Raw genomic sequence first — 26,077 nt, forward strand, 5'->3', positions numbered from 1 at the left:
CTCTAGATTCAACTCACAAGCAAATGATCAAGGTAGGGAATCTCCCTTGAATGAAACGACACATTGGACTCGTACACTCTTGGTCTAACGGGAGGTGGAGCATGCTCCCTCGTCAAATCAGGTTCAACATTCTCGTCCTCCTCATCATCACGCTCATCTGAGAGGGGTGTGTCATCTCCAAACTCATAAGCATTGTTGTCATAATCACTATTCTTTTCTTGACTCTGCGCATCTGCCAGATCCCGATTAAATATGTCGTCTTCGGGCAATTGAGTAAGGACATGACCTCCAAGTTGCTCGTTTTCACTTCACAACCAATAGAATAATGAGTTTCTCAAATTGATCCGAACTTTACATATAGCTTTATCACTTCACTTACAAATCATAATGTGTTGATATCCCATAATGCACATTATCCTGTTGATGATGACTCTCGGATCGACCACCATGATCCAATACACCAAAACTAGGCACATTCCAACTGGCCGTTGGTTCATAACTTGTAAAATTCATATCTGGCTGGTACCCCTATATAATATATGAGTGTTTATACAAATTCAATACATAAAAATAAACATCATAACATAGAGAAAAATTGAAGTTAACCACTCGACTTGTGGATTATGTAAACTTGGGGAGAAATTATTTCCTCGCTCCTCATTCGCCCGTGGAGATAAGTTTAGATCAGGCCAAACTCTTTCACCCGGACCCTGTTCGGCTAAAACTGCTCCAAAATAACCACCCGATGATTGAGGGATATCCCTACTTTGTGGAACCTCATTATTGCGAATGTCTTCAGCCTTGACGTACATTTTCAACATTTTTATCACAAGAAATTCCCGGTGTTCATCCGGAGTCCTCAAAAAATCTTTCAGAGTTTCATCATCTTTGATGTTAAACTTAGCATAACAAGCAACCCTTTGCGGAGTAACAAAATACGGATATCTCCCGATTACTTTAATATTCACCACACGTTTGACCACACTCATTTTTTTTACATAACAATGATATCAATGTATCTTACTCCATTATAAGTGGCAACTTAATGACACTGTGGAGGACAATTATAGCGTACTTAGTTACTCTCCACCACAACCTCACCCCTCCTCCCCTTCCACCAATATAATAAAACTCTAATTTTTCGCTCTTCGGACATTATGACAAAATGCAAAATAACTTAAAGGACAAATATTTAACGAACAAATATTTCGGAAGACTTGAAGGATCCTGAATGGATTTTTACAAAATCCTGAAACTCCTTAAATAAGGAAAAAATCAGTCCCGGGGGTAGAACTATTTGATGTATAGCGCCTTAAATATGGGCGCTATACTCCTATGAATTATTAGTGTGCCAGTTAAGTCCAGAAGAATTATTGGTGGGCCCAACTTTTATATATAGTGCATATATATATATACTATGAATTAATTCACCGCGCTATACCTTAACGGACAAATGTGCCGTTAAAGTATAACGCGGTGAATAACCGTACTATATATATATATATATATATATATATATATATATATATATATATATATATATATATATATATATATATATTATGGCGCCCAGTCTTTTTTTTTTCCATTATGATCGCTCGAGTCCAAAAGATCCGCACTCGAGTTTGTTCTGTCACTTCTCATAAAGCTCAAACAGCACAGCTCCACTGCTAACACAGAACTTTCCAAAGAGAGCCAGGCGTGATGACTACACCTAGAGAAAGAGTCCGGAACCGAAATGTTATCTTTTTGGACTCAAAATACTTTTTTAGGTGGAAAAAAACTTAGTTATCAAAATATGTAAAACGCGATTTTGAACCGCGTTTTACCTTAACGGCCGTTTGGGACGTTAAGGTAAAACGCGGTTCAAAAACGGCACGGCCGTTAAGGTAAAACGCGGTTCAAAAACGACCGTTAAGGTAAAACGCGATTCAAAACTGCATTTTACAAAAACGCGATTAAAAATCACGTTTTACAAAAACGCGGTTCACAACCACGTTTTCTATTGTCTCCGTTTCCAGAGCAATCCCAAACAATCCAAGCTTACTTTGAGCATTTTCGGATAACGACATTTGCAATAGGAGATAGCTCAGGCAACCAGTTCTTGCCAGTGGATGAAGACCCCATCTCCTCTAAATCTTCATCAAGTGAACTCGGGTTTTTTGTCAACCATTTAAATGACCCATCTTTAACCAGATCCTCCAGCATAGTTCTGGTTTTGCTAACCATAGCCATTTAAAAAAAACCTCCGTTCTTAGATCATTTACCAATAGAAGGTCACCCACTTAAATGTCTACACAATAAATACTACCATCAGGATTTGTCTACAAAATTACTTCATTCACCGTTTGTGGGTACCGAGAATCAAAATAGCATAGTTAAAGACTAATTATTGAAACTCTAGCAAGTATTACAGCGATGTGCATCGATTTCTTTGCTATGGGTCGACTCAATTAAGTTAAAGGGTTTAATAGAAACAAACCCTTGATAGATACCCCCAATAAACTCCCAAATCAGTGATAGACAGTTTGAACATCTAGTTGAGTAAGGATCAGATACCTGTAAAACAATAGAAAATGCGGTTGTGAATGTAATGAACTCAATTTGAATTAAGGAATTAAACTACAATAATGGAAATAGAATGATTTTTTGGGGCAATATTCCGTTATATTGATAAAGGAAAACTAACGATTACAACTGAAAGGAAATTGACTACTCTTAACTAGACTCCATAGCTGCAGATACCTGAAGGAAGAAGAGAAGAACAAGATCTGTTAGGAAGAAGAAGAAAAAGAGGAGAGTGAAAAGAGAGAAGAGAGAATCGAAGAGAGAGAAAGGAGATTACACTGATGAACGATGCCTTCTCTTTCTGCTGAAGGTGGTTATAACAACCTTCTAGCTGACGCGGCTAAATCTGGACCCTTGCAGCTTATTAATTCTAAAACTAATCTCGGCCGTTCATTTAAAATTCAATTAACTCCCTTCCTAGTTTCTGTTACAGCTGAGCTTCAGCTCCCACTTCGAACTCAGCTAGCAGCGGTAATATTTATGGACTTCATTGGATCATTACAGTTGAACAACGTTTTTGTAAAACATGGTTTTTAATGGCGTTTTTGTAAAAAATAATTTTGAACCGCGTTTTACCTTAACGTCCCAAACATACATATTTTGGTAACTAAGTTTTTTTTCACCTAAAAAAGTATTTTGAGTCCAAAAAGATAATATTTTGGTTCCGAACTCCCTAGAGAAACGAAAATATTGAATTTACTGAAAAGGGTTCAGTAGTGGCGTCATTTACAGAAACCTAAGAAAGATCCCGATGTAGCAAGTGGCTAAAACAGGGTCAAAACCGACTTTACACTGATGCTATCACCGGGTCAATATCGGAGTTGAAACCGGGTTCGGATCTTCGTCACCGATCAGTTCACGTGCCTTTGAAATTCCCTAATTTCCCTCCCAATTCCAAAATTCCCCATCACAGTTTACCCAAAAAAGAAATAAAAAAGAAAAGAAAATGTCGCAGCGACGCGATGATTATACCTCAATAGTTGAAGCCATGACTTTGATCAATCAGAAAGTGAATCTCATGGGCGTCGTCCTCGAAACTAGCTTTCCAAGGAAGACCAAGGGCACTGGTGAAAAGCTCCTTTAACAATTTCAAGTTGCTTTCTTTCAAGTCGTTGGTTGTTATTTGTAAAGATTTGAGCTTTTTCTTTCTACAGATTACTTCTGTTTGGTTAAAATCATTGATCAGTCATACCAAAGTCGTGGGCTTTCTGTTAATATCTTCACTGAGACGATAGAAAAACTGCCCTGGTACTCAATGCTGGTGATATTATTCTGCTTTTTAACGTTAGGGTAACTCTTCCATTTGAACTTTTACCTTTGAACTTTATTTTACTATGTTACTAAAAATCTTGACTTATTTATGGTTATTGCACTTTGTACAGATGAAAGTTCATAATTCCGTGGTTCATGCTGTGTTCAATAAAAATTTCTCTTCGTTTGCTTTGTTTGATGGAAAATATAGTACAACCTTCCTTCCCTATTAATGTTATTTGACTTATCTTCATAGGGAGCGAGACGAGAAACTTATACTCGGTTTAAGGAAGTGGTTGGTTGATCACTCTATTGTAGCAGGTACTCTCCTTTTCTGGTCTAAATGATCCATGAAAAGTTATGTACTTTTACATAGTGATTGCATGGTTGATATATTTAGGATACAACTTTGGAACCTGAAGTCTTTCTAAAATGTATCTTAGTCGGTGTGGAATCATCTGTTTCCATATAAGGATCAAAAGTAACATTCTTACCCTTCTCGTGCAGGGAGTGGAGTGAGAGAGTGCTAGATTTCGATTTATAACCATTTTAATTCAAAGATTTGACTCTTGATATGCTATAATTACCTTAATAAATTTCCAATCTTTGAAAGATATCAGGGAAGGAGATGGCTTCAATTTGGTTTGCAAGGTAATACTAGTACTAGTACTCTTTATTAGCATGGCCTCCATTAAATTTATTTGGAAGATCAATCAAGGAAACATGTTGCCGGTTGTTTGTTGTTCTCGAGTCTTGACTGTGGATGATTTCACTGAATATTTTCATTGCAAATTTTGATGGCATGTGCAAGATTCTTCGTGTAGTTAGAGAAGATGAGTGGATCCTTCTTGTGTGGGATGGAACTGACACTCCACCAGTTGCTATTAATGCAAGGTGACTGTTATATTTGTGCTTTTGATTACCATCACATTAGTTTTCTTTTAGAGGATAGTATTCATTATTTCCTTTTCAAGTGGAGGTACTTTGTTGCACAAGAAGTACTGCTATAGTTGTGAAGTAGATTAGTTTAAACGCTCCCTAACAAATTTTGCCTGCAATTTATATTTGAAGTAAGTGGACCTCATGAACTAATTGCATATCAGATTGAGCCATCCAACACTTGCTCAGCTGCTTTTCTTTAAGAAAATATTTGCATTTGATTATGAAAGCTTTGTAAGCATTTACATAGTTTTACGTGTATCTATGAATTACAGGTTAGAGGATGAACTGGAAACCCCATTTCCTTTAGAGTCAGTGCCAGTTTGTCTGCCAAGAGACATATTCTGCAAATTGCCACCTCTTGGAACTGTGCTGAGGGTAACTCTGAATTGTGGCAATGAGAAACTTGCAATGAACGTGCTCAGGACCAATAGATGGGTGAAATTTGATAACCTAAGATGTCAACTTCTTGACTCACTGTGGCATGCTGCCCACTTGCCGACTACTAGGTTTTGCTATTTGCGCGATGAAGATCACATTGTTTCACAGCGCATGAGGTTTTCTTCTCTGATATTTACATATTTTCTTGTAATTATGTGCTACAACATAGTGTGTATCGGGGGGGGGGGGGGGTCTGGGGTCACGTCAACCCATGTTTCCTAATGTTATACTTTATTAAAAGTACTTAAATATATATGTGTGCACCCAAGCTCAAAATATCATATGATCTGATGGTTATTGGTTGCACCTCTCTAAGCAAGGTTGGGAGTTAAATCTTACGTCTATCTTGTTGTTTTTTCTTTCTTTTTCTAGAATTTGGTGCACCCATTAGAGATGGGCATGTCTGGTGTCACTTCTTGCAATTAATTAAGTACTTTTTCTTTTGCTTCTTTCTTTGTTTGGTGTTTTCTCTCAAAATTTCCAAGTCTGATATATTGAGGAGTGTGTGTATATGTAAAATTTATATTCTGGATCCACTCGTAATAGTGTACCCATCTTCCCAGAATCCTGGATACGCCTCTGTCGGTAAGATAAGCATGTCCTGCATAGTTACTCCACAACCATGTAAAACACGTTATCTTGTAGCATTGTAACTAATGCCTATCGCATAATCACCAGAACATCCTGTTGCAGCTTGAAGGTGTCATGATGAGTTTCTTGTTCTCCATCCAGTGCCGTGTTTTGCATCTCCATTACTATTCTAACATCTACAAGTTGCATATCTATAGGGAGTATGATAAGCATATCAAATCTAAATGGGGGATGGATGCCTCTTTCAGTCTTACCTTGGCCAACTCATGTGACAGGTTTGATTGATGTGCTCACGATAGATCTCCATGTTTGATCTATAATAATATATACCAGCATTCGCCTAATAATACTTTGTTATAATAAACTTTCAGTGACCGACCATTCCGAAGTGCCTTTTGTCTCCTTGATGAGAGCTCTTGTGCATCCCAAGGTATCTTGCTGCTTCGTAAAGACATTCATTTATTCTTTTCCCTTTTTGCTTTCTACTATGTGTTAGAGAGTTGTATTTAGTCATTCAGTTCTTTTACGTCTCTTTGCGAATAATACATCTTCATGCCTGGTTGTTTCACTCAGGCGTTATCAGACTTTTTTTGCTATTGGACTTATTGCTGAAGGGCTGGAAATGCCCATGAATAGAGAATACTGATGTCTCATAGGGGATTGTATCCAACTGGGTGAGGTATTCCAGTTTGATCAGTTTGGATTTAGCTCTGTGTTATCTGTTCATTGCCATTTGCTTTCAGTGGCTTCTATTATTGTATTTGTTTGCCACTTTAAGTTCGATTTTTCAAGGCTCAGAATAAGGAGAATGAAAAATCCCTTTTTGTTGTCATCAATGCTGGTTAAGTTGGTACTATGTTTATGCTTGCACCAGCGATACTTGAAAGCAAAAAAAGAAAGGGGGGGGGGGGATTATATTTGCCAAAGCGCTAAACCTAAGGGGAGCTGTTCCATTTTTTTTTTTTTTTATGTCTTTGTCCATAAAGTTGACGGTTATAGGATGTGTAGTTTGAGATGATTTTGTAAATGATCATGTGTTGGACCATATACTTGACTTTGACATATTCAAAGTTATATCACTGAGCTTCTACCTTGTAGGTGGTAGGTAAATTCCACTGTGTCGTTCGAGTTGTGGCATCATTCCCTTGGTTTGTTGAGGATTATTGGTCCCCTACTGGCGTTTATAGGATCAGGCTAACCCTAGAAGATCCTACTGCCAGAATACACGCCTATCTATATGCTGAGGATGCGGTACCAATTTTCTTTGTGTATTCAGTTTCCTATTTATGTTGTGAATATCTCAGAATGCTTCACTTAGGCCTTTTGAATGTTATCCTAATGGAAAATGCTTTACGCTAAACTTCATTCCAGCTTATTTTGGTTGATATGTCTTGGACTATCTTTAACGAGAATGCTGATTAGGTTATAGATTGAACTTTTTGGTTGATTTGGCTTTATAGCCTGTTTGGCCAAGCTTCTCCGAACCTAAAAAAAGTGCTTTTTTTTCAAAGTTGAAGTGTTTGGCCAAGTTGCAAAAATCAGTTTATTTTGAGAAGTGCTTTTCTCAAAAGTACTTTTTAGTGAGAAGCAGTTTGTGTTTGGCGAATTAATTTGAAAATCACTTATGAGCAGCAATTAGTGTTTGGCCAATTTTTAAAAAACTGCTTCTAAGTGTATTTTTTTCAAAAGTGCTTTTCAAAAAAGTACTTTTGGAGAGAAGCTTGAACTTTCTTTTTCTGCTTCTGCTTCTGCTTTTCCTCAAAAGCACTTTTTTACTTTCAAAAGCTTGGCCAAACACCTTAATTTTAGAAAAAAAGAAAAAAGTACTTTTGACGAAAAAAAACATTCTCTCTCAAAGGAAGCTTGGCCAGATAGGCTTGTAGTTTTGGAGAAGCAGAAAAAATTAATTTCTCTCTAAAAACACTTTTTTAAAAAGCACTTTTGAGGAAAGTACACTTAAAAGCAGTTTTTAAAAGCTTGGTCAAACACTAGTTGTTGCTCAGAAGTGCTTTTCAATTTAATTAGCCAAACACAAGCTGCTTCTCAGCAAAAGTACTTTTGAGGAAAAACACTTCCTAAAACATGTTGACTAATAGCCTGTTTGGCCAAGCTTTTTTTGGCCAAAAGCACTTTTGGTCAAAAATTAAGGTGTTTGACCAAGTTTTTGGAAGGAAAAAAAGTGCTTTTGAGGAGAAGCAGAAGCAGTTTTGGAGAAGCAGAAAAAAGTAGCTTCTCTCCAAAAGCACTTTTCTGAAAAACACTTTTGAGAAAAATACACTTAGAAGCAGTTTTCAAAAGCTTGGCCAAACACTAATTACTGCTCAAAAGTGCTTTTCTAATTAATTAGCCAAACACAAACTACTTCTCACAAAAAGCACTTTTTTTAATAGTGCTTTTGAGAAAAACACTTCTCAAAATAAGCTGATTTTAGAAGCTTGGCCAAACAGGCTATAATAGCCAAACATGCTATTAGTCTACATCAACTTTTCCATTCTATAATATGCAAGGCAGTATATGTTTATTGTGCCTAGGCTGATAATTCTAACTTCCGTTTACTTCACTTACCCAGGAACAGTTCTTTGGTGGCTACCCTGCTCTCGATGTGCTTAAAAGAATGCGGAGTTTGTTGCTTGGAATTTGTGAAAGTGATGGTGATAGTGAAAGGAACGAAACTTGCAGAAATCCACCCTGGATAATGTGTTGCTTGAAATCCTATCACATTGATGAGAGATATATCTGGGGAAGCAGGAACTTTCGAATTTTTGCAACCACGCTGAAGATGTAAGCAAGTGAAAGTTGTATATTTACAGTGTATATGTAAATGTAAAGCACCAAACCTATTTTGGCTTGTTTTGTAAATGTGGTGCATGGTGCTGGTTTTTGCAAAACTATGTATCAGCCTTTTTTGCTCTAAAGTAACTAAGGGGTCGTTTGGTATGAGGTATAAGAAGGTATAAGGGTGATATAAAAATTTAATACCACCTTAATACTCTATTTGGTTAGTAAACCAAGTATAAGTTATCCCGGTATTAATTTTAACACTAGGATAACTTATACCTTATAAAAGGTGGGGTAATTAACACCGGTATAACTTATACCTTCTTCTTAGAAATTATGCAATTGTCATTCTTAATACAACATACCAAACAATGAATAAACAACAATCCCAACATAACTTATCCTAATATAACTTATATCGGCATAACTTATACCGGTATAAATCATATTCCAACCAAACGACCCCTAAGCGTATTTTGCTTTCTTGTAAATGTTAGCAGTTACCTTTTCTGTACAAGTACGCTTCAAAGTTACTTTGTAGTAAATATTTTGGTGCTGAACAATTCCACATTAAATTTTGTATCCAAATCGAAATGATTTTCTCCCACCATATTGGGTCATTTAGTCTTCTTTTCTGTGTAAACACTAAACATCATATACATGATTTTGCAATTTTTGCTTAGTTAACAAGTTAAACTTGGTTTATGAACTAGGACTAGGTAACTTTCTTTATGGGACCTTTAACTGCTGCAAATATTCACACTATTTTTCACCTAAGCAGGATAGCTTGTGAATTTTCCAACCAACTAATTTTCATTTTGACATTTTGTAATGTTGGTATATAAGATTGTTAATACCATTTAGTCCTACAAGAGAAGTTAAAACACTTTTCATTACATTTCTGAAGATAGTTTGCCATGACAAATAAGAACAATGAAGAGAATTCCCCACAAATCACCAAAATTTGAAAAAAAAACAAAGAAAACATGCACAACTTTGTTAAGTACTGGTTAGTATATAGCAGTAGATTTTTAAAGAGATGTGCATATCTAGAGTGCTAGATCATATGACAATGATAAGAGCAATTCACTTTTTCTTTTACATGAAAAAATTAACTCAAGTGACTAAACGGATTCCATTTATCAACTTAGTAATAATAAAATTATGCTACTCCACTGTCAAGAAAATAGAGTTCAAGATACAATGCATACCTAATCTTTAGTGTGAATTCGAATCCTTAGTTTTTTGACAGACTACTAATCTATTTAGTAATTACGTAAAAATTCCTTGTAGTAATATCTCGGTTAAAAGAACAATATTAGTAAGAAAATAATTTCAAACGGTCAGAATGAGTCCAACTTTGCTAAATGGAAAATTACTTAAATAATGTATTTAGTCATAGTATCTCGGTTAAAACAACAATTTTAGTAAGAAAATAATTAAATGTCCAATGATGCATTTCATTCAATATTACTAAATTGTAGTGGTTAATTAATATACATTATTACCTTAAATTTAAACATAGCTTCGGTAAGTCTTTAATTTTTATGCTCTTAATGGAAAATCCGAATTTGTCTTTGTATTTTGTTGAAAAAAAGGTATGGCATCTCCTCAGAAATAACTAAATACCAAAAGAACAGATTTTCAAAATTTAGACTTTTGCTATAAAAAGCCTTTTCCTCGACTTATTTTCTCCATTCTGATCTGTGTTATCTTGCATTCTTCGAAAAAACAAATCTCATTTTCCGGTAAGAAAATAGAATTTTCCTTATTTTTCCTTCCGTTTTCTTATTTTCTAATGAATTTCGAGCTTTTCTGTAAAAAAAAATTATGTTTTTTCGCGAAAAGAAAAAGACAAATTATTTGGATGTTAATAGTTTTTTTTTAATGCTATTCTTTTAAGCGTTATATACCTACTCTTATTTTTAGTGTTATTGATCTATTAAAAGTTTGATAAAATCTGCAGTAGTCATAGGGTTTAAGCTAAATTTTTTGATTTTTCTACAGTTGGTTTGAGTGAGGAATTCAGTTTGATCTAGGGTTAGATTTTAACTGGTTTTTGCTACTAAGAATCTGAGAAAAAATGACAACTTTCATTTGGTTCTCTACTCAGGTCAACTATGGAAAACACATTCAAAACGTCAGCATCTCAGACTAGCGGAGAAATGAACACAGAGCAGCTCGCCGCCGCCGTCGCTGGCGTCAATCCGCCGACTGTTTCTCCTGCGGTTGCTCAGAACACTCACTTGTCCTTCGCTTCGCCGGCGCCCCGTCCGTATCCGTCGGCGGAGGCAGCTACCGGTACCGGTGCTCAGGTTGCTCAGAACACGCAGTTGTCATTCGCTTCGCCGCTGCCCCGTCAGTACCCGTCGGCGGAGGGCGCTACCGTTACCGGTGCTCAGGTTGCTCAGAACAGGCGCTTGTCCTTCGCTTCGCCGCCGCCCCGTCCGTATCCGTCGGCGGAGGGCGCTACTGGTACCGGTGTTGCGCTGTCAAATGTGAACGTCAATTCATCTGAACGGGTGACAAAGAAGAGAGGCAGGCCAAGGAAGAACGGCTCAGATGGGTCTATTGCGTTTGGTCCTATGGCAGCTGCTTCGGCATCCGCCGCCGTAACTCCGCCGCAAGGACCGGTTTCTTCTGCGGCTGCGCAGCCTGTATCTGAAGGGGGACCGTCGAAGAAACCCAGAGGCAGACCCCCTGGCTCTTGCGGGAAACAGCGACGTCGAACTTTTGGTAAATCCCTATATTCTCTCCTGTGTCAGTTCCTATTACTAGTTTAGTTTAGCACTCCGGTACAAAATAAGTGATTTTTTTGGATGGTTTTACCCAGATTAAGAAATCCATCTTTTAGCATTAATTAGCAAGAAATTGACCATATTAACCTTTATTATCTCACATAAACACTCCTAACACATACTCCAACATTATTTACTCCAAGGACAATGTAGGAAAAAAATAATTAATTCATTCTTAAAATCTGAAAAAATTACTTATTTTGGAACAAAAAAAATGTCAAAAAATCAATTATTTTGAACATGAGGGAGTATCAGGTTCTAATAAAAACATGCACACGTATAGACTAGAATGTTTGTTGGTTGGTTGACCAGTTTCCCTGTAGGGTTCAGTCCAAGTTTTGTCTTTTATCTCTCTTTTGTTAGTTTTACTTTCGAAATGGAAAAATTTGGTCCTAATTTATCATTTTTTAGCTGGTATAAAACATATATGGACGTAAAATATTGAGTATATTATATTAAATTATATGTTGATGACGGCAAAAACATAAGTAAAAGAGTTGGGCTACGTCAGCACTTACAATTTGAATGGTGCAAAAATATATTGTGTTTATACGAATCTCTTAAATGTAAAAATAAAAATATGATATAAAGAAAATGTAAAACTAAAAAGAAATTTGAAAAGAGTGATAAAACAAATAAAATCTATTTTTGCAATCATTTTCTTTCTTTTTTGATCTTTTTTTTACTGTTGAGAGTGACATGTCCCACATTTCCCATACTGCTTTGGTTTATCGAGCATTATTATTTTTACGACTTTTGATTTTAAAAAAATGTTTTTAATTGCAGGATCGGCAGGTTCTGGCATTACACTTACACCTCATGTTATCACTGTGGAAAAAGGAGAGGTTACTTCTTTAACCTTTTTGTTTTATTTCATTAATGCCATGAAAGTTATCTTGACCCTTGAATTCAAAATTTCTGCAGTAATATTTTTTGAGTTGTCATTTTAAGGGTAGTTCGAAGCTCGTTTAGTGCTGACTGCAGTAAATATGATATAATCTTAGCAAAATTTTGTTTATGCATGCACATGCTCTTGTGCGTCATGTTATAAATTAAAGAACCCAAAAGAGAGTAACTAATCAAAAGAAATACTCCCTCCGTTTTAATTTAGATGATGTACTTTAACTCGCCACGGAGTTTAGGAAAAAAAAAAAAAGGACTTTTAAAACTTGTGGTCTTAGAAGCGTAAGGGGTAAAAGCTTTGTGGAGCCATGATATTTATGTGGTTATAAAATCTTCTCTTAAAGGTAAAATGAGTAAAATGAAGAACTGAAAGTTGAATTATTTTCAAATTTAGAAATGTATCAAAGAGTAATTGGTCCTCATCTAATTCCAAATTTACATTGCATGCATTAATTATGATTTTACTAGTTTTAATCATCTTTTCTTTCAGGACATAGGAGGAAAAATAGTTTCATTTACTCGGCAAGCTGCAAGGAGTGTTAGTATCATGTCTGCCCATGGTGTTGTATCCAAAGTGGTGCTTGTACGTGCTGATGAAACTGAGACACATGAGGTATTGCCTTAACACTCATTGAAACCTTTTGATTTGTACTATGCACTTTAAATGGAAGTTCAACCTCATTGTAAATTTTTCATTCAATTGTTAATTAATACACAAAAAACAAAGTGGAATGAAAGCAAAAGATTTATATAGGCAATACCAACTAGTTGTGATTGAGTAATTATATATTCTAAGACGATTTCTTTATTCAGCTACATTCTACTTCTGCAATTTCAATACAGTTCATATGGATGTTAATCCAAATGTGTTCTCAACTCCTTTCTGTGTCCGAAGTTATGTGATGCATTTTTTCCAAATTGCACTTCTGCTGATTAAATGTGCATCATCTGTTTTATTCTTCCAGTATGTTTATCCTAGATAAATGCATAGACTTGAGTACGTATTATGTTTGCCTCTTGTAGGGACAGTTCGATATAGTGTCTCTATCTGGTTCCTTCAGGGAATCCATAATTGGCGATGAGGATAGCTGGACGGGTGCAATAAACATAGCTGTAACTAGAGATGGATTGGTGCTAGGTGGTAACGTGATCGGTGATCTGACGGCTGCATCACAAGTCGAGGTTTGCATTCTTTGAAGTCTTTATGAAGTTTCAGCTTGTGTTTACTATTTCTAGTGATCATCTCATAAAGCTCTAGCTACTACTAAATCTGTGTTAGTTGGGGCAGGAACTTACGTAGATTAGGATGGGAAGATTTTCTTGTATTTTCTCTACATTCCTTATCTTTGTGTCTTGTTCTTCTGTTTCTTTTCAAGTTCTGAGAATTATTCCTTTTTCACTAATGGAGTATTATTCTCTTCTTCTGACAAAGAAAGTACTATTTGCATGTGCATCCTGAAAAGGTTATATTTCTTTCCTGAGTAGTGACTTTTTTGTTGATAAATCAAATCCTAGAAATAGATATTGCCTTGACCTTACTGGATTTTAGGAAGTGCACTCAAAGTAGTAATGATAAGCATAATGCAGAGGCCAATGACATGGTCCTGGAATCAATTTTGCCATCTTGTTTATTACTTTATTCATGTTTTAGACGTATATAACACATATTTTTCACTTCTTTCAAATTTGAAAAATCTTGGAAAAATTTCTAGCTTTGTCACTGCATATATGATGCAGTTCTTGTTTGCATGAGCACTAATTTGATGGCTTCTGTCTAGATTATTCTTGGCACTTTTGTTGACGAGGAAAGAGCCAATAGCCCACCAGCGCATGGGACTTTTGGTGAGTCGTCCGGGCGCCAAGGCAGTCCTTTCAATCATGGAGATAACAATGCGAACATGCAAGGCATGCCAAGCATGCCTTAGAGAAGTGAGTGCGTTCTGTTCGTTTCAGATACTGGACATAAATGATGCATTCTGCATCATTTATCCTGATAATAATATGTTTTTTGACTTAGTTATTGATTTTTAATGTTTAGGTTGCCAACAAATGTTAAAGGAAGCGAAGTAGAAAGATTTTGAACTGAATTTGAAGAAACAGAAGAAGTTCTGCACGCAGGCCTGAATTCTCAACATGGACTTGGAAAAGAAGAGTTACCATTGAAAAGTGCTGGAGTCGTGATATTCACGGCTTGTTGAAGAGTTTCTTCTTTATTTTCTTCTTTTATGGATTCTTCTATGCTTTCTACTTCGGTTTTGTTTTGTTGACGTTTTTCGGCTAAGTTTTATGAACCTTTTTGTTGGATGATTCTTAAACAGTTCGTTGATTTTATTTATATAAATTAAATGTTTTGCAATATTTCATGCCCTTACTTCTTGTTTATACTTGGAAAAGATTTATATGTTTCTGGACAGCTAATTATCATCACTTCGGGTTAAGTTAAGCTATTAATTAATAGCTTGTTTGGCCTAGCTTCTTCAAGGTCAATTTTTTTTTTAAATGTATTTTTTCAAAGTTGGAGTGTTTGGTCAAATTCTTAGAAGAAAAAAAAAAATACTAATAGCCTGTTTGGCCAAGCTACAAAAATCAACTTATTTTGAGAAGTGCTTTTTCTCAAAAGTACTTTTTTGAAAAATACTTTTGGTGAGAATCAGTTTGTGTTCGACTAATTTATTTAAAAGTACTTCTGAGCAGCAATTAGTGTTTGGGCAAGCTTTTAAAAACTGTTTCTAAGTATATTTTTCTCAAAAGTACTTTTGAGAAAAGTGCTCCGGGAGAGAGGCTATTTTTTTTTCCTTTTTCAAAATTGCTTATGCTTCTACTCAAAAACACTTCTTTTTCCTTTAAAAGCTTGGCCAAACACTTCAACTTTGGAAAAAAAAGCACTTTTTTTTTGGGGACTTTACATAACTGTCACAGTTTAAAAGAAATATTACATATTTTTAGCATTAAACTCAATATTACAGATATGGCAGGAAAATATTTATATTTGTAGCACACAGTTCCATTAAAATAGAAATATTAACTATTAATCCCTAAACATAAGAAATTTGAATGGAAAGTTAATAATTATTTGTACAAAAATCATGTCTTTTTCTCTCTCTTTATCTATTAGCTTTCCTTCTTTTTCTTCGTCTTCTTAGTTTTGTTTTCTACCGAAGCCAATATATTTTTTAAATTTGTTCCATTCATTTTATTTTTAGTTATCTTTCTTAAGTTTCTCTTACTTCTTTCTTCCTTTCTTAATATAAAGCTCTTATTTCGATAATAATATACGTTAATATATACAATACATATATATATAAAAATATACTTTGAATTAACACATATAAAATATACAAAACAAATACATAAAAAATACATCTTCAATTAAGATGACACTCAGACATGTGAAATATACATAAAAATATATATCTTAAATTTAATTAAGATGGTATATAAATATACAAAAAATAATATATATATATATATATAATGACACTTGACATATAAAATATACTATACATTAAAAATACCGCTTAAAATAAGATAGCACTTCACAAATAAATATACAAAAAATATATACATAAATATACATTTTGAATTAAAGTGATACCTGATATACAGAGTATAAAAGATGATCAATACATCTTGATTTAGGTGGCATTGAGATATGCAGCAACTTTTCAAAATATGGAGTGAAGAAGATGAATATATGGAGTGAAGAAGATGAATGCTGTAAAGGGAAAATGAAGATGGACAAAAAAAAAAGTACTTCCCGTGATTAGTGAGTGAGTTAACTTATTAGATGTTGAGCTTAATTTTTATAATGTGCCATTAATGAAAAAAAAGTGCTCTTTATGGAATAAACAATAAATGGTGCTATTTTTATAAATAATAGTTAAAAAAGGATCAAGCATGTAAAAAACTCTTTTTTTTTTTTGAAAAAGAGGGCTTTTGGCTTGGAGAAACATGGCCAAACAAGCTATAAGTGCTGCTCAAAAGTGTTTTACAAATTAATTAATCAAACACAAATTGTTTCTCACCAAAAGTACTTTTGAGAAGTACTTTTGGCAAAGCTTTTCCTATCCTAGAAGCACTTTTTTTTCTTAATTTTTTTTCCCCAAAGTTGATGTGTTTGGCCAAGCTCTTAGAAGATAAAAAAAAAATGTTTTTAAGTAAAAACAGTAGCTTATCTTCAGAAACACTTTTTTGAAAAGTACTTTTGAGAAAAATTATTGCTCCAAAACGCACACACAAGTATACGTGGTCGACAAGTAATATAGGATTGTAAGTTCAGATATCGTACCCACAGGGACTTGTGATTAACTATCAAGTAAATTAAACCAAACAATTAATCTATTCAAGCGAATCCTAAAGTATGAATATATAACTAAAATTAATGTAGAGTAACAAATTAATAGATTAAAGAAAACACCGACAAGCTTAAAGATGGATTCAATGGGAGAAAATATTCTAGAGCTATGGGTTAGCTAACAATCCCTTTGAGTTTTCTACCTAAACTGTCTAATTAATTTATCTGATTTATTGATTGACGGGGTTAATATTGCTCGTAGCCTTCTCCCGAAGTACAACTCGCCTATTCAAGCTAACCTAACGCCTATATTCCTATGGAATTAGGATTAACAAGAACACATTTATAATTCCCATATAATAACCAAACAAAGCGATTAGGTATATTCCTATCCTAACCGCAAATTCGTTCCCGATACTCGAGTTCAAGATCTTGCTCTACTCAATCTTATATGCAATCTAGAATTTTCTCTCCCGAGTTCAATCCTAGATTCGTAGATAGTATTTATTTGGTGATCAAGCAATCAAATAATTAAGTGCAAGATTAAATAAATAAATCAATATGATAAAATAATAAGAACAATTCAATGTGAATCCTAGTCCAGTCCCTTTGGGTTGCAAGGGAGTTCTCTTTCAGTGAATGAGTTTCTTGAGTACAACGTGAATGGTGTGGTTTACACTAATGGCTCAGTTTCTATGTCACTCGTTTCTTTTTGATACAATGCCTCACCAGTATTTTTTTCTCTTTCTTCTCTAATTTGTTACACAACAGATCTAGTAGAGCTACAATATTTGTTTGCAGTAGAACAATGAGAGGGTATTTGGTTCGATCAAAGTATATCTGTCTAAGACTTAAGGATGTGTATAAATACTTTGTAGGAGACCGTTGTTGAAGAGATTTGCCAACCCAAGAGATTTGATCCTTGGAAAGAAATTGGTTCTTTCCAAGAATAAGGTTATTTGCCATTTCTCTTCCTTGATGAGAGAACATTAATAGCTTTCCTTCTACAGGTCTTGATAGCATCAGATTTTCTCCTCGATTTTGGTTCTTCCAGTAATAGCAGCTTGATCGATCATCTTGCAAGATCTTTGATGCTTCTTTTTCGCTTCAATCAATCTCTGATTGATTTCCTTGCCGAATCTTTAGTTGTTTGATTGATTCCTTCCTTTTGATTTCTTCGATCTTGGATGCTTTCCTTGAGTCCCTATACCAAAAGCAATTATATTATTTTTCATCATTAAAACTAAAACCTTACAATCTCCCCCTTTTTGGTGATGAAAAAATAATATATGTAAACATCAGTTGACTTTCCTGTATTTACTCCCCCTCAATAGGTGTTGTTGAGACTATTTCCTTTAGTCGACTGCTTTTGCAGGAGCTCTGACTCCCCCTCAAGAGGTGTCGAGACTTCTTTAATCAACTTCTCCTGTAGTATCTATAGTCGACTTCCCCTGCAACGGATGTACCTGCACGAATATATATATATATATATATATATATATATATATATATATATATATATATATATATATATATATATATACTGTTCTTCTTTTAGTCAGCTTCTCCTGTAGTATCTATAGTCGACTTCCCCTGCAATGGTTGTACCTGCACGAATATACATATATCCTTTCTCCCCCTTTTTGGCATCAGCAAAGAGGGGATAAGATAACAACACACTATATACTAAAACACGATTTATAGCATGATATGCTTGCAGAGTTATGGCAAAACAAAATATATTTTCTAAACAGCACAAACAAAAACAAAAAAATCATCCAACGACTGGTTATCCGGTCCAAAACAACACAGCAAAAATATTGTCTAAAACATCCACATTAACGACGTAAGAAATAGGTAAGAGTGTTGCAAATCGCCCCCTTCAGTTGATCAAAGCTGGCATTGGCTGAGACAGTCACTCCATCAAGCTTGTCGTGTACCTCCTTGAATGCCTTGACTGCGTTTTCCCTAACTCTGAGAACTGCAACTCTTATCTTTGAAACATCAAACCTGTCTCTTTGGAGATTGCATGAATATCTCCAACAATGGACTGAGTAGCAGTAAGAAGATCTTTGAGGGCGGACAGCTGATTGTCAATGGCAACTAGTTTCTCAGCAAGGTCACGGACACTAGGACTATGATGGGAAATAGAAGGTTTGGATTTTGGATCAGGTTGAGCATGTTTGACCTCACCTTCTTGTTTCTTAACCCATGAGCCCTTCACACACATATACCCCATACTCGCAAACGCTCTGGAATTGTAAGATTTTGAAATAGAGATGAAGGGATATTCAAAGATAGAAATATTATGAGCTTCCAGAATGTGAGTGATGGCCATGCCATAAGGTATACTGGTGGGATATCAACACTTTCAATCATAAAATTGATGACCCAGGAGGACAGTTTGATCTTGAGTTTTGTCACAAGACAATAGACAAGAAAGGTATCTCTTCGAGAGAAGGTGGAGAAAGAGCCAGTACGAGGAAGCAGAGTAGTTGCAACAATGTGGGCTAGAACACGAGTTTCAAAGCTAACATCACTTGAACCTAACTGGTTTGGGAGAGATTCAGATGGACACTCAGCAATACACCGCTTTTCTTGATCAAAAGTGATTTCAAAATCATCAGCCCAGAAATTTTTGAAAAGCATGGGAAAACTAGAACACTTGCACTGGAAAATTGAATCAAACATGGCACAATCAAGAACAATGCGCTTCCCTAACACTAAGGATTCCAACTTATCAGACTTACTAGAGCGAAGATTTGCATAAAACATTTTTACTAGGGGTTCATAGACTTTAGGAGGGGGAACAGAAAAGAATTTAGACTAGCCCTGATGAACAAACATATCTTTTACCTTACAATTTAGGGCTTCCATGTCATCAAGGTCGACTACTCTCCCCTGAGCAATTGGCTTGTCTTTCAAAGCAATGAAAAAATCCATGTTTGGAGAATTCCAGAAATTTAGGTCGGACTCTAAAGAACTAGAGAGATCTATTTTCGACTTCTTTGGAGTAAAGGATTCAGGCGGTTCTTCCATAGGTCTTTTTCCTAGGACTTTTTCTCCTAAAGTATGAGAATGATCTGAGAGGTCCACTTGAGAGGAGGCAAAACCTTCCGAATGGTCGGACCCTAGGTCTACTTGTTCTGGAGGTCGAGATGGGGTTTTTGTTCTGGAGCGAGTACTCTTCCTGGTAGAAGCAGAAGGATTTTTTGAGTGTTTGGCCATGGAAGTGCTTTTGGTGAGAGAAAGTTTTTGGAGAGGGTTTCTAGGCGATGGGGACGATGGAGACTGAAAAGGGTTTTCAGGTATTAAAAGAAGGGTTTCTGATGGTTGAGTACAGAAAAGGAAGGAGTGTCAGTTAAACAGACGTGATGATTGGTTTTCCTTCTTTGAACTCTGTAACTGATGTGAAAAGAGAGGAAAAGAGAGGGAATTCGGAGGCGCAATTAATGATTAGAAAAAAACAACAAAGTTTGAACATTAGGCATACAAAAAGTAATAGTAACATATAGGTCCTAATATTAATGATTAATGCAAATAATACCAAGTAATTCTCTTAAAAAGCAAAATCTGTCCTCTAGTAATGGCTTAGTAAAGATATCCACTAATTGATAAGTAGTTCCAACAAAAGATAGTTCTATATTTTCCTTAAGAACATGATCTCTAATAAAATGATGCTTGATGTCTATATGCTTTGCCCTAGAATGATGCACAAGATTTTTAGAGAGACATACAGCAATAGAGTTATCACAGAAAATTGGAATGGGTTTAAAGAATAATTCATAGTCACCCAATTTATGAGACATCCATAGTAATTATGCACAACATTGTCCAATGGCGATATACTCTGCCTCAGTTATGGATAATGCGACTGATCCTTGCTTTTTACTGTTCCAAGATATCAGTGCCTTTCCAAGTAATTGGCATGTCCCACTGGTGCTTTTTTTGTCTTCCTTATCACCTGCAAGATCAGCATCTGAAAAACCTTCTAGTTTAAAATTGTTAGATCGTGGATACCATAATCCGTGAGAAACAGTTCCAATGAGATATGAATAATTCTCTTTACTCTAGTCAGATGTGATTCCTTAGGAGCTGACTGAAACCTGGCACATTTACAGACACTAAACATAATATCCGATCGACTAGCAGTTAGATAAAGAAGTGAGCCAATCATTCCACGATACTTAGTTTCATCAACATGATTTCCCTATTCATCTTTGTCGAGACTTGTTGAAGGACTCATTGGTGTGCCAATAGCTTTAGTATTGCTCATACCGAACTTTTGAATCAACTCCTTTGTATATTTTATCTGACATATGAACGTTGAATTTGAAGTCCAAGAAAGAACGTTAGCTCTCCCATCATACTCAGTTCGAACTCACTTTGCATAAGATTGAAAATTCCTTGCACAGAAGAGGATTAGCACTACCAAAAATAATATCATCAACGTAAATTTGAATAATGAGATTACCTTCTGATGATCTTTTAATAAACAGGGTGGTGTCTACTTTACCTCCTGTAAATCCGTGATCATTAAGAAATGAGGTAAGTCTTTCGTACCATGCCCGTGGAGCTTGTTTCAGTCCATACAGCGCTTTGGTCAGTTTATACACATGGTAGGGAAACTTGAATCTACAAATCCAGGAGGTTGTTTCACGTATACTTCCTCTTCAATGAAACCATTCAAAAAGGCACTTTTAACATCCATCTGGAATAGCTTGAATCTTTTAAAGGATGCATATGCAAGAAGAATTCGTATAGATTCTAGTCGAGCTACTGGAGCAAAGGTTTCGTCATAGTCGACTCCTTCTTGTTGTGAGTATCCTTGAGCAACTAATCTGGCTTTGTTTCTCACAACTTTTCCATCCTCATTCAGCTTATTTCTGAAAACCCATTTTGTTCTAATTACGGGAGCATTTTCAGGCTTGGGCATCAGTTTCCATACTTGATTTTTGTCGAATTGGTCTAGCTTTTCCTGCATTGCTTGCAACCAGCTTGAGTCTTTCAGAGCTTCCTCTATTTTCTTTGGTTCAATCTGAGAAATCAATGCTATGTTTGCTTTCTTCTTGAGAGCTCCCATGGTTTTCATTCCTTCGCTTGGATCTCCTATGATGAATTTTTGAGGATATTCAGGTTCACTTCTCCATTTATTTGGACGAACTGTATGAATAGTTGACTCCTTCAGAAATTCTAGTTGACCATTGCTGATCTCATTAGTTGACTCTATCACACCGTCAGATTTATTAGTTGACTCTTGAGATTTGCTTGTCTCTTGAATTTCTTGAGTTTGATCTTCATCACTTGCAATAATTCTTTTCTCAGCCGAAGTGTTATTATCATCAAATATAACATGTATTGATTCTTCCACACACAGTGTGCGTTTATTATAGACTCTAAAGGATCTACTATTTAATGAATAACCCAGAAAAATACCTTCGTCACTTCTTGGATAGAATTTTCCAAGATTGTCCTTACCATTATTGTGAATGAAACACTTGCTTCCAAACGGATGAAAGTAACTAATATTGGGTCATTTACCTTTCCACAATTCATAAGGAGTCTTCTTCAAAATGGGCCTTATGATACATTGGTTGAGAATGTGACATGCAGTACTTACTCCTTCTGCCCATAAGTGATTTGGCAACAAATATTTTAGTATCATAGTTCTTGCCATATCTTGCAAGGTCCTATTTTTCCGCTTAACGACTCCATTCTGTTGGGGTGATCTTGGGGCAGAGAAGTTGTTGGTGTATCCTTGATCATTATAGAAATCTTCAAATGCTCTACTTTCAAATTCTCCTCCATGATCACTTTGGATTGTTATAATCAGATACCCCTTTTCTCTTTCAACCTTCTTACAGAATATCTCAAAAATTTTCAAAGCTTCATCTTTATGAGATAAGAAAATCACCCAAGTAAAACGTGAGTATCATCAACAATAACAAAAGCATATCGTGTCCCTCATATGCTAGCAATTCTAGTAGGTCCAAATAAGTCCATATGAAGCAATTGCAAAGGCTTAGAAGTAGATACAATATCCTTATTTTTGAAAGAGTTTCTAGTTTGTTTTCCATTTTGACAAGCATCACATATATGATTTCTAGAGAAATTGAGTTTAGGCAAACTAATAACTAAATCATGCTTGGAAAGTTTTTCTATCAAATGCATGCTTGCATGACCAAGTTTCTTATGCCATAACCATGGATCATCAGATATGGATGTTAAACAGATATGACCATCTATATTTTCAAATCCATCAAGAATATAAACATTTCCATACCTTTTACCTGGGAGGATTATTTTACCTGTCTCATCTTCAATAGCACAACCTGTTTTCTTGAACTTTACTTCATACCCTGAGTCGCATAGCTGACTTATACTCAGAAGATTGTAGTTAAGTCCGTCAACAAGATAAACCTCAGTGATATCACAATTATTATTGAAAGGGACTGTTCCGGTACCGACTATTTTTCCTTTTGAATCATCACCGAACTTAACACTTCCTCCATCTATTTTTGTAACTTCCTTAAACAGGTTTTTGTCACCTGTCATGTGACTGGAACACGCACTATCTAAGTACCATTTTCCTTTGCGACTCCTCCTGTGGTGTTCCTACAAAACATAGTTATTACTTTCTTTTAAGTACCCAAGCTTGCTTGGGTCCTGGTTGGTTAGTATTACTCGACTCAGGATTTTTGGGTTTCCAAATCCATCCTGAAACATTTGATTTACGAAATCGACAAAAGGAATATTTATGTCCACTTTTGTTACAGTAGTGACACGTAACTCCTGATCCATTTTTGGATCTTTCATTAGTGTTAGTACTAGTTAACTCTGTTCTGGCTGATCCTTCTCCAGTTGTCTTGTAAGTCGCCTGGTTTGACCTGACAGAACTATGACTGGTGGATTTGCGCATGCCATTGAGTTGCATTTGCAATTCCTCAAACTCTTCTTGAAGTACTTCTTTTTCAATTTCACATACTTCATGTTTGAGTTTCCAGTCTTTTACTTCTTTGTTGAGTCTCTTTAGTTCATTCATCTTTTTTTGAGACTCTTTCAAAGTAAGGTCAAGAATATCCTGCAATTCATTACACCTTTCACAGTTATAAGATCTTACCTCGCTTGTTTCACCTCGTGCCATGAAACAGTTCTCATTGTCATCTTTGCATTCATCGTCTGAAGTGTCCTCATCTGTCCAGCACCCTGAGAGTTTGTTCATGTCGTTTTCCAGAATTGTCATGAAGCAAAGATTTGCTATCTCTTCGTGTTCTGAACTGTCTTCATCACTCCAGCTTCCAAATGATTTGTTCTTGTTGAAGCCTCTGGAAATTTTTCTTTTTAGATCAGGACATTCAGCTTGAACATGTCCAAATCTTCCACACTCATAGCATTTGCCATCATTTTTGTCTTGTTCATTATATTGCCTGGATCGCCTGGGTGGCATCCTTCCTCTTCTCGCATTCTTGTATCTCCTCATTAAACCATCCATGTTCCTTGACACCATGGCAACCTCTTCTTGAAGAGCTTCAGGGTCATCATCGATATCATTTTCTGCTTTTTCAGTTGTGGCCTTGAATGCAACTGTTTTCTTCTTTTCTTCCTGGTTTGTTTTCTTCAGATGAGTTTTCTCGAAAGTTATGAGTTCTCCTCGAAGTTCATCATATGATAGCTTATTCAAATCCTGTGATTCAAGTGTAACCACTTTTGTCTGCCAAGTAGTGGGTAGACTTCTAAGAATCTTCCTAACTTGATCACCACTTGAGTATGGTTTGCCAAAAGCTTTTAGATCGCTAATAATTTTGCTAAATCTGGCAAACATCTCTTCAATAGATTCTCCTTCTTTTATCTCGAAAAGTTCATGGTCATGAACCAACATGTTGATATGGGTCTTTTTCACTTTACTGGTTCCTTCATATGTAACTTTAAGTTTATCCCACGTCTCTTCGGCTGTATCGCAACTAGAGATTTTCTCATACTCCTCACCACTTATAGCATTATAAAGCAGATTCCCAGATTCCTTGCCTTATTGTTAACTTGCACAACTGCTATTTGCTCATCTGTATATGAATCTATATCTTCAGGATCAGCAGGTGGTTGAGCGGCGGCCGACAGAGGGTAGTTCCCCTTTTTGATAACTCTCCAGACTTTGACATCATAGGCCAAATTTGTGTATATTTCCATAGGCACTTTACAGTGAGAGAAATTTTGTCCATTGAAATACGGTAGCCTCACTTGCGATGTTCCTACTTGGAAGAGCGCTCCGATAATAACTTGATTTGCCATGATCTTTTCTCACAAGCTGTTAAGCAAAAGAAAAATGTGAGCCTCGCTCTGTTACCAATTGAAGTACAAGAGAGGGGGGGGGGGGTGAATTTTTTATTTTTATATTTTAATCACTACAAGTTGACTAGTTTTCTAATTAGTTGACTAGATGTAATAACGAGATAATAGTAAGAGCAGAATTTGAGATGCAGAAATAAAGTGCAGGAATTAAAGACACCGGAATTTTTATGGTTTGGATTCAATGTGAATCCTAGTCCAATCCCCTTGGGTTGCAAGGGAATTCTCTTTCAGTGATGAGTTTCTTGAGTACAACGTGAATGGTGTGGTTTACACCAATGGCTCAGTTTCTATGTCACTCGTTTCTTTTTGATACAATGCCTCACTAGTATTTTTCTCTCTTTCTTCTCTAACTTGTTACACAACAGATCTAGTATAACTACAATGTTTGTTTGCAATAGAACAAATAGAGGGTATTTGGTTCGATCAAAGTATATCTGTCTAAGGCTTAAGGATGTGTATAAATACTTTGTAGGAGGCCGTTGCTGAAGAGATTTGCCAACCCAAGAGATTTAATCCTTGGAAAGAAATTGATTCTTTCCAAGAATAAGGTTATTTGTCGTTGCTCTTCCTGCAATAGAACAAATAGAGGGTATTTGGTTCGATCAAAGTATATCTGTCTAAGGCTTAAAGATGTGTATAAATACTTTGTAGGAGGCCGTTGCTGAAGAGATTTGCCAACCCAAGAGATTTAATCCTTGGAAAGAAATTGATTCTTTCCAAGAATAAGGTTATTTGTCGTTGCTCTTCCTTGATGGGAGGACTTTAATAGCTTTCCTTCTACAGGTTTTGATAGCGCTGAATTTTCTCCTTGGCTTTTGGTCCTTCCAGTAATAGCAGCTTGATCGATCATCTTGCAAGATCTTCGATGCTTCTTTTCCGCTTCAATCAATCTCTGATCGATTTCCTTGACGAATCTTTAGTTGTTTCATTGATTCCTTCCTTTTGATTTCTTCGATCTTTGATGCTTTCCTTAAGTTCCTATACCAAAAGCAATTGTATTATTTTTCATCATTAAAACTAAAACCTAACAATTTTGACGTCCAGAATTGATCATCGACCCCCGAACACGATCTCGGCTTAATCTCTAAGGCCCCAGAAAACTTCACTATGTAAATTAAGGTTTTGTAGTGTCAAGGTAGGCTAATATCTTGTATTTTCAGAGTTTTGG

General features: G+C 35.7%; 3 protein-coding genes across 5 annotated transcripts; 2 read left to right on the plus strand and 1 right to left on the minus strand.

Annotated features, from left to right (window-relative positions):
* LOC109224767 (protection of telomeres protein 1a-like) lies at nt 3,471-6,979 on the plus strand. Of its 3 annotated transcripts, none has more exons than XM_019389279.1 (10): nt 3,471-3,635; nt 3,723-3,858; nt 4,076-4,140; nt 4,433-4,470; nt 4,631-4,713; nt 5,034-5,315; nt 5,988-6,065; nt 6,162-6,220; nt 6,364-6,469; nt 6,889-6,975. In XM_019389279.1, the coding sequence occupies exons 1-9, from the start codon at nt 3,515-3,517 to the stop codon at nt 6,420-6,422; spliced, it is 921 nt and encodes a 306-aa protein (XP_019244824.1). In that variant the 5' UTR covers nt 3,471-3,514; the 3' UTR covers nt 6,423-6,469; nt 6,889-6,975. The 3 variants fall into 3 exon arrangements, with proteins under 3 accessions (XP_019244824.1, XP_019244825.1, XP_019244826.1); XM_019389280.1 differs by having other exon boundaries at nt 6,364-6,464; nt 6,889-6,973; XM_019389281.1 differs by lacking the exon at nt 6,364-6,469 and having other exon boundaries at nt 6,889-6,979.
* Nucleotides 10,206-14,618, plus strand: LOC109224768 (AT-hook motif nuclear-localized protein 8-like). The gene is made up of 7 exons (XM_019389283.1): nt 10,206-10,316; nt 10,682-11,304; nt 12,153-12,211; nt 12,760-12,882; nt 13,293-13,451; nt 14,048-14,198; nt 14,308-14,618. The coding sequence occupies exons 2-6, from the start codon at nt 10,689-10,691 to the stop codon at nt 14,192-14,194; spliced, it is 1,104 nt and encodes a 367-aa protein (XP_019244828.1). The 5' UTR covers nt 10,206-10,316; nt 10,682-10,688; the 3' UTR covers nt 14,195-14,198; nt 14,308-14,618.
* On the minus strand, nt 20,382-24,849 carry LOC109225021. Its single transcript, XM_019389612.1, has 7 exons — nt 24,589-24,849; nt 23,917-24,541; nt 23,698-23,769; nt 22,872-23,111; nt 21,728-21,927; nt 21,476-21,601; nt 20,382-20,633 (listed from the first exon to the last, which is right to left on the minus strand). Exons 1-7 carry the CDS (start codon nt 24,847-24,849, stop codon nt 20,382-20,384), a joined length of 1,776 nt encoding a protein of 591 aa, XP_019245157.1.

Source organism: Nicotiana attenuata, chromosome 4 (genome assembly GCF_001879085.1).
Source record: "Nicotiana attenuata strain UT chromosome 4, NIATTr2, whole genome shotgun sequence".
Taxonomy (NCBI): Eukaryota; Viridiplantae; Streptophyta; class Magnoliopsida; order Solanales; family Solanaceae; genus Nicotiana; species Nicotiana attenuata.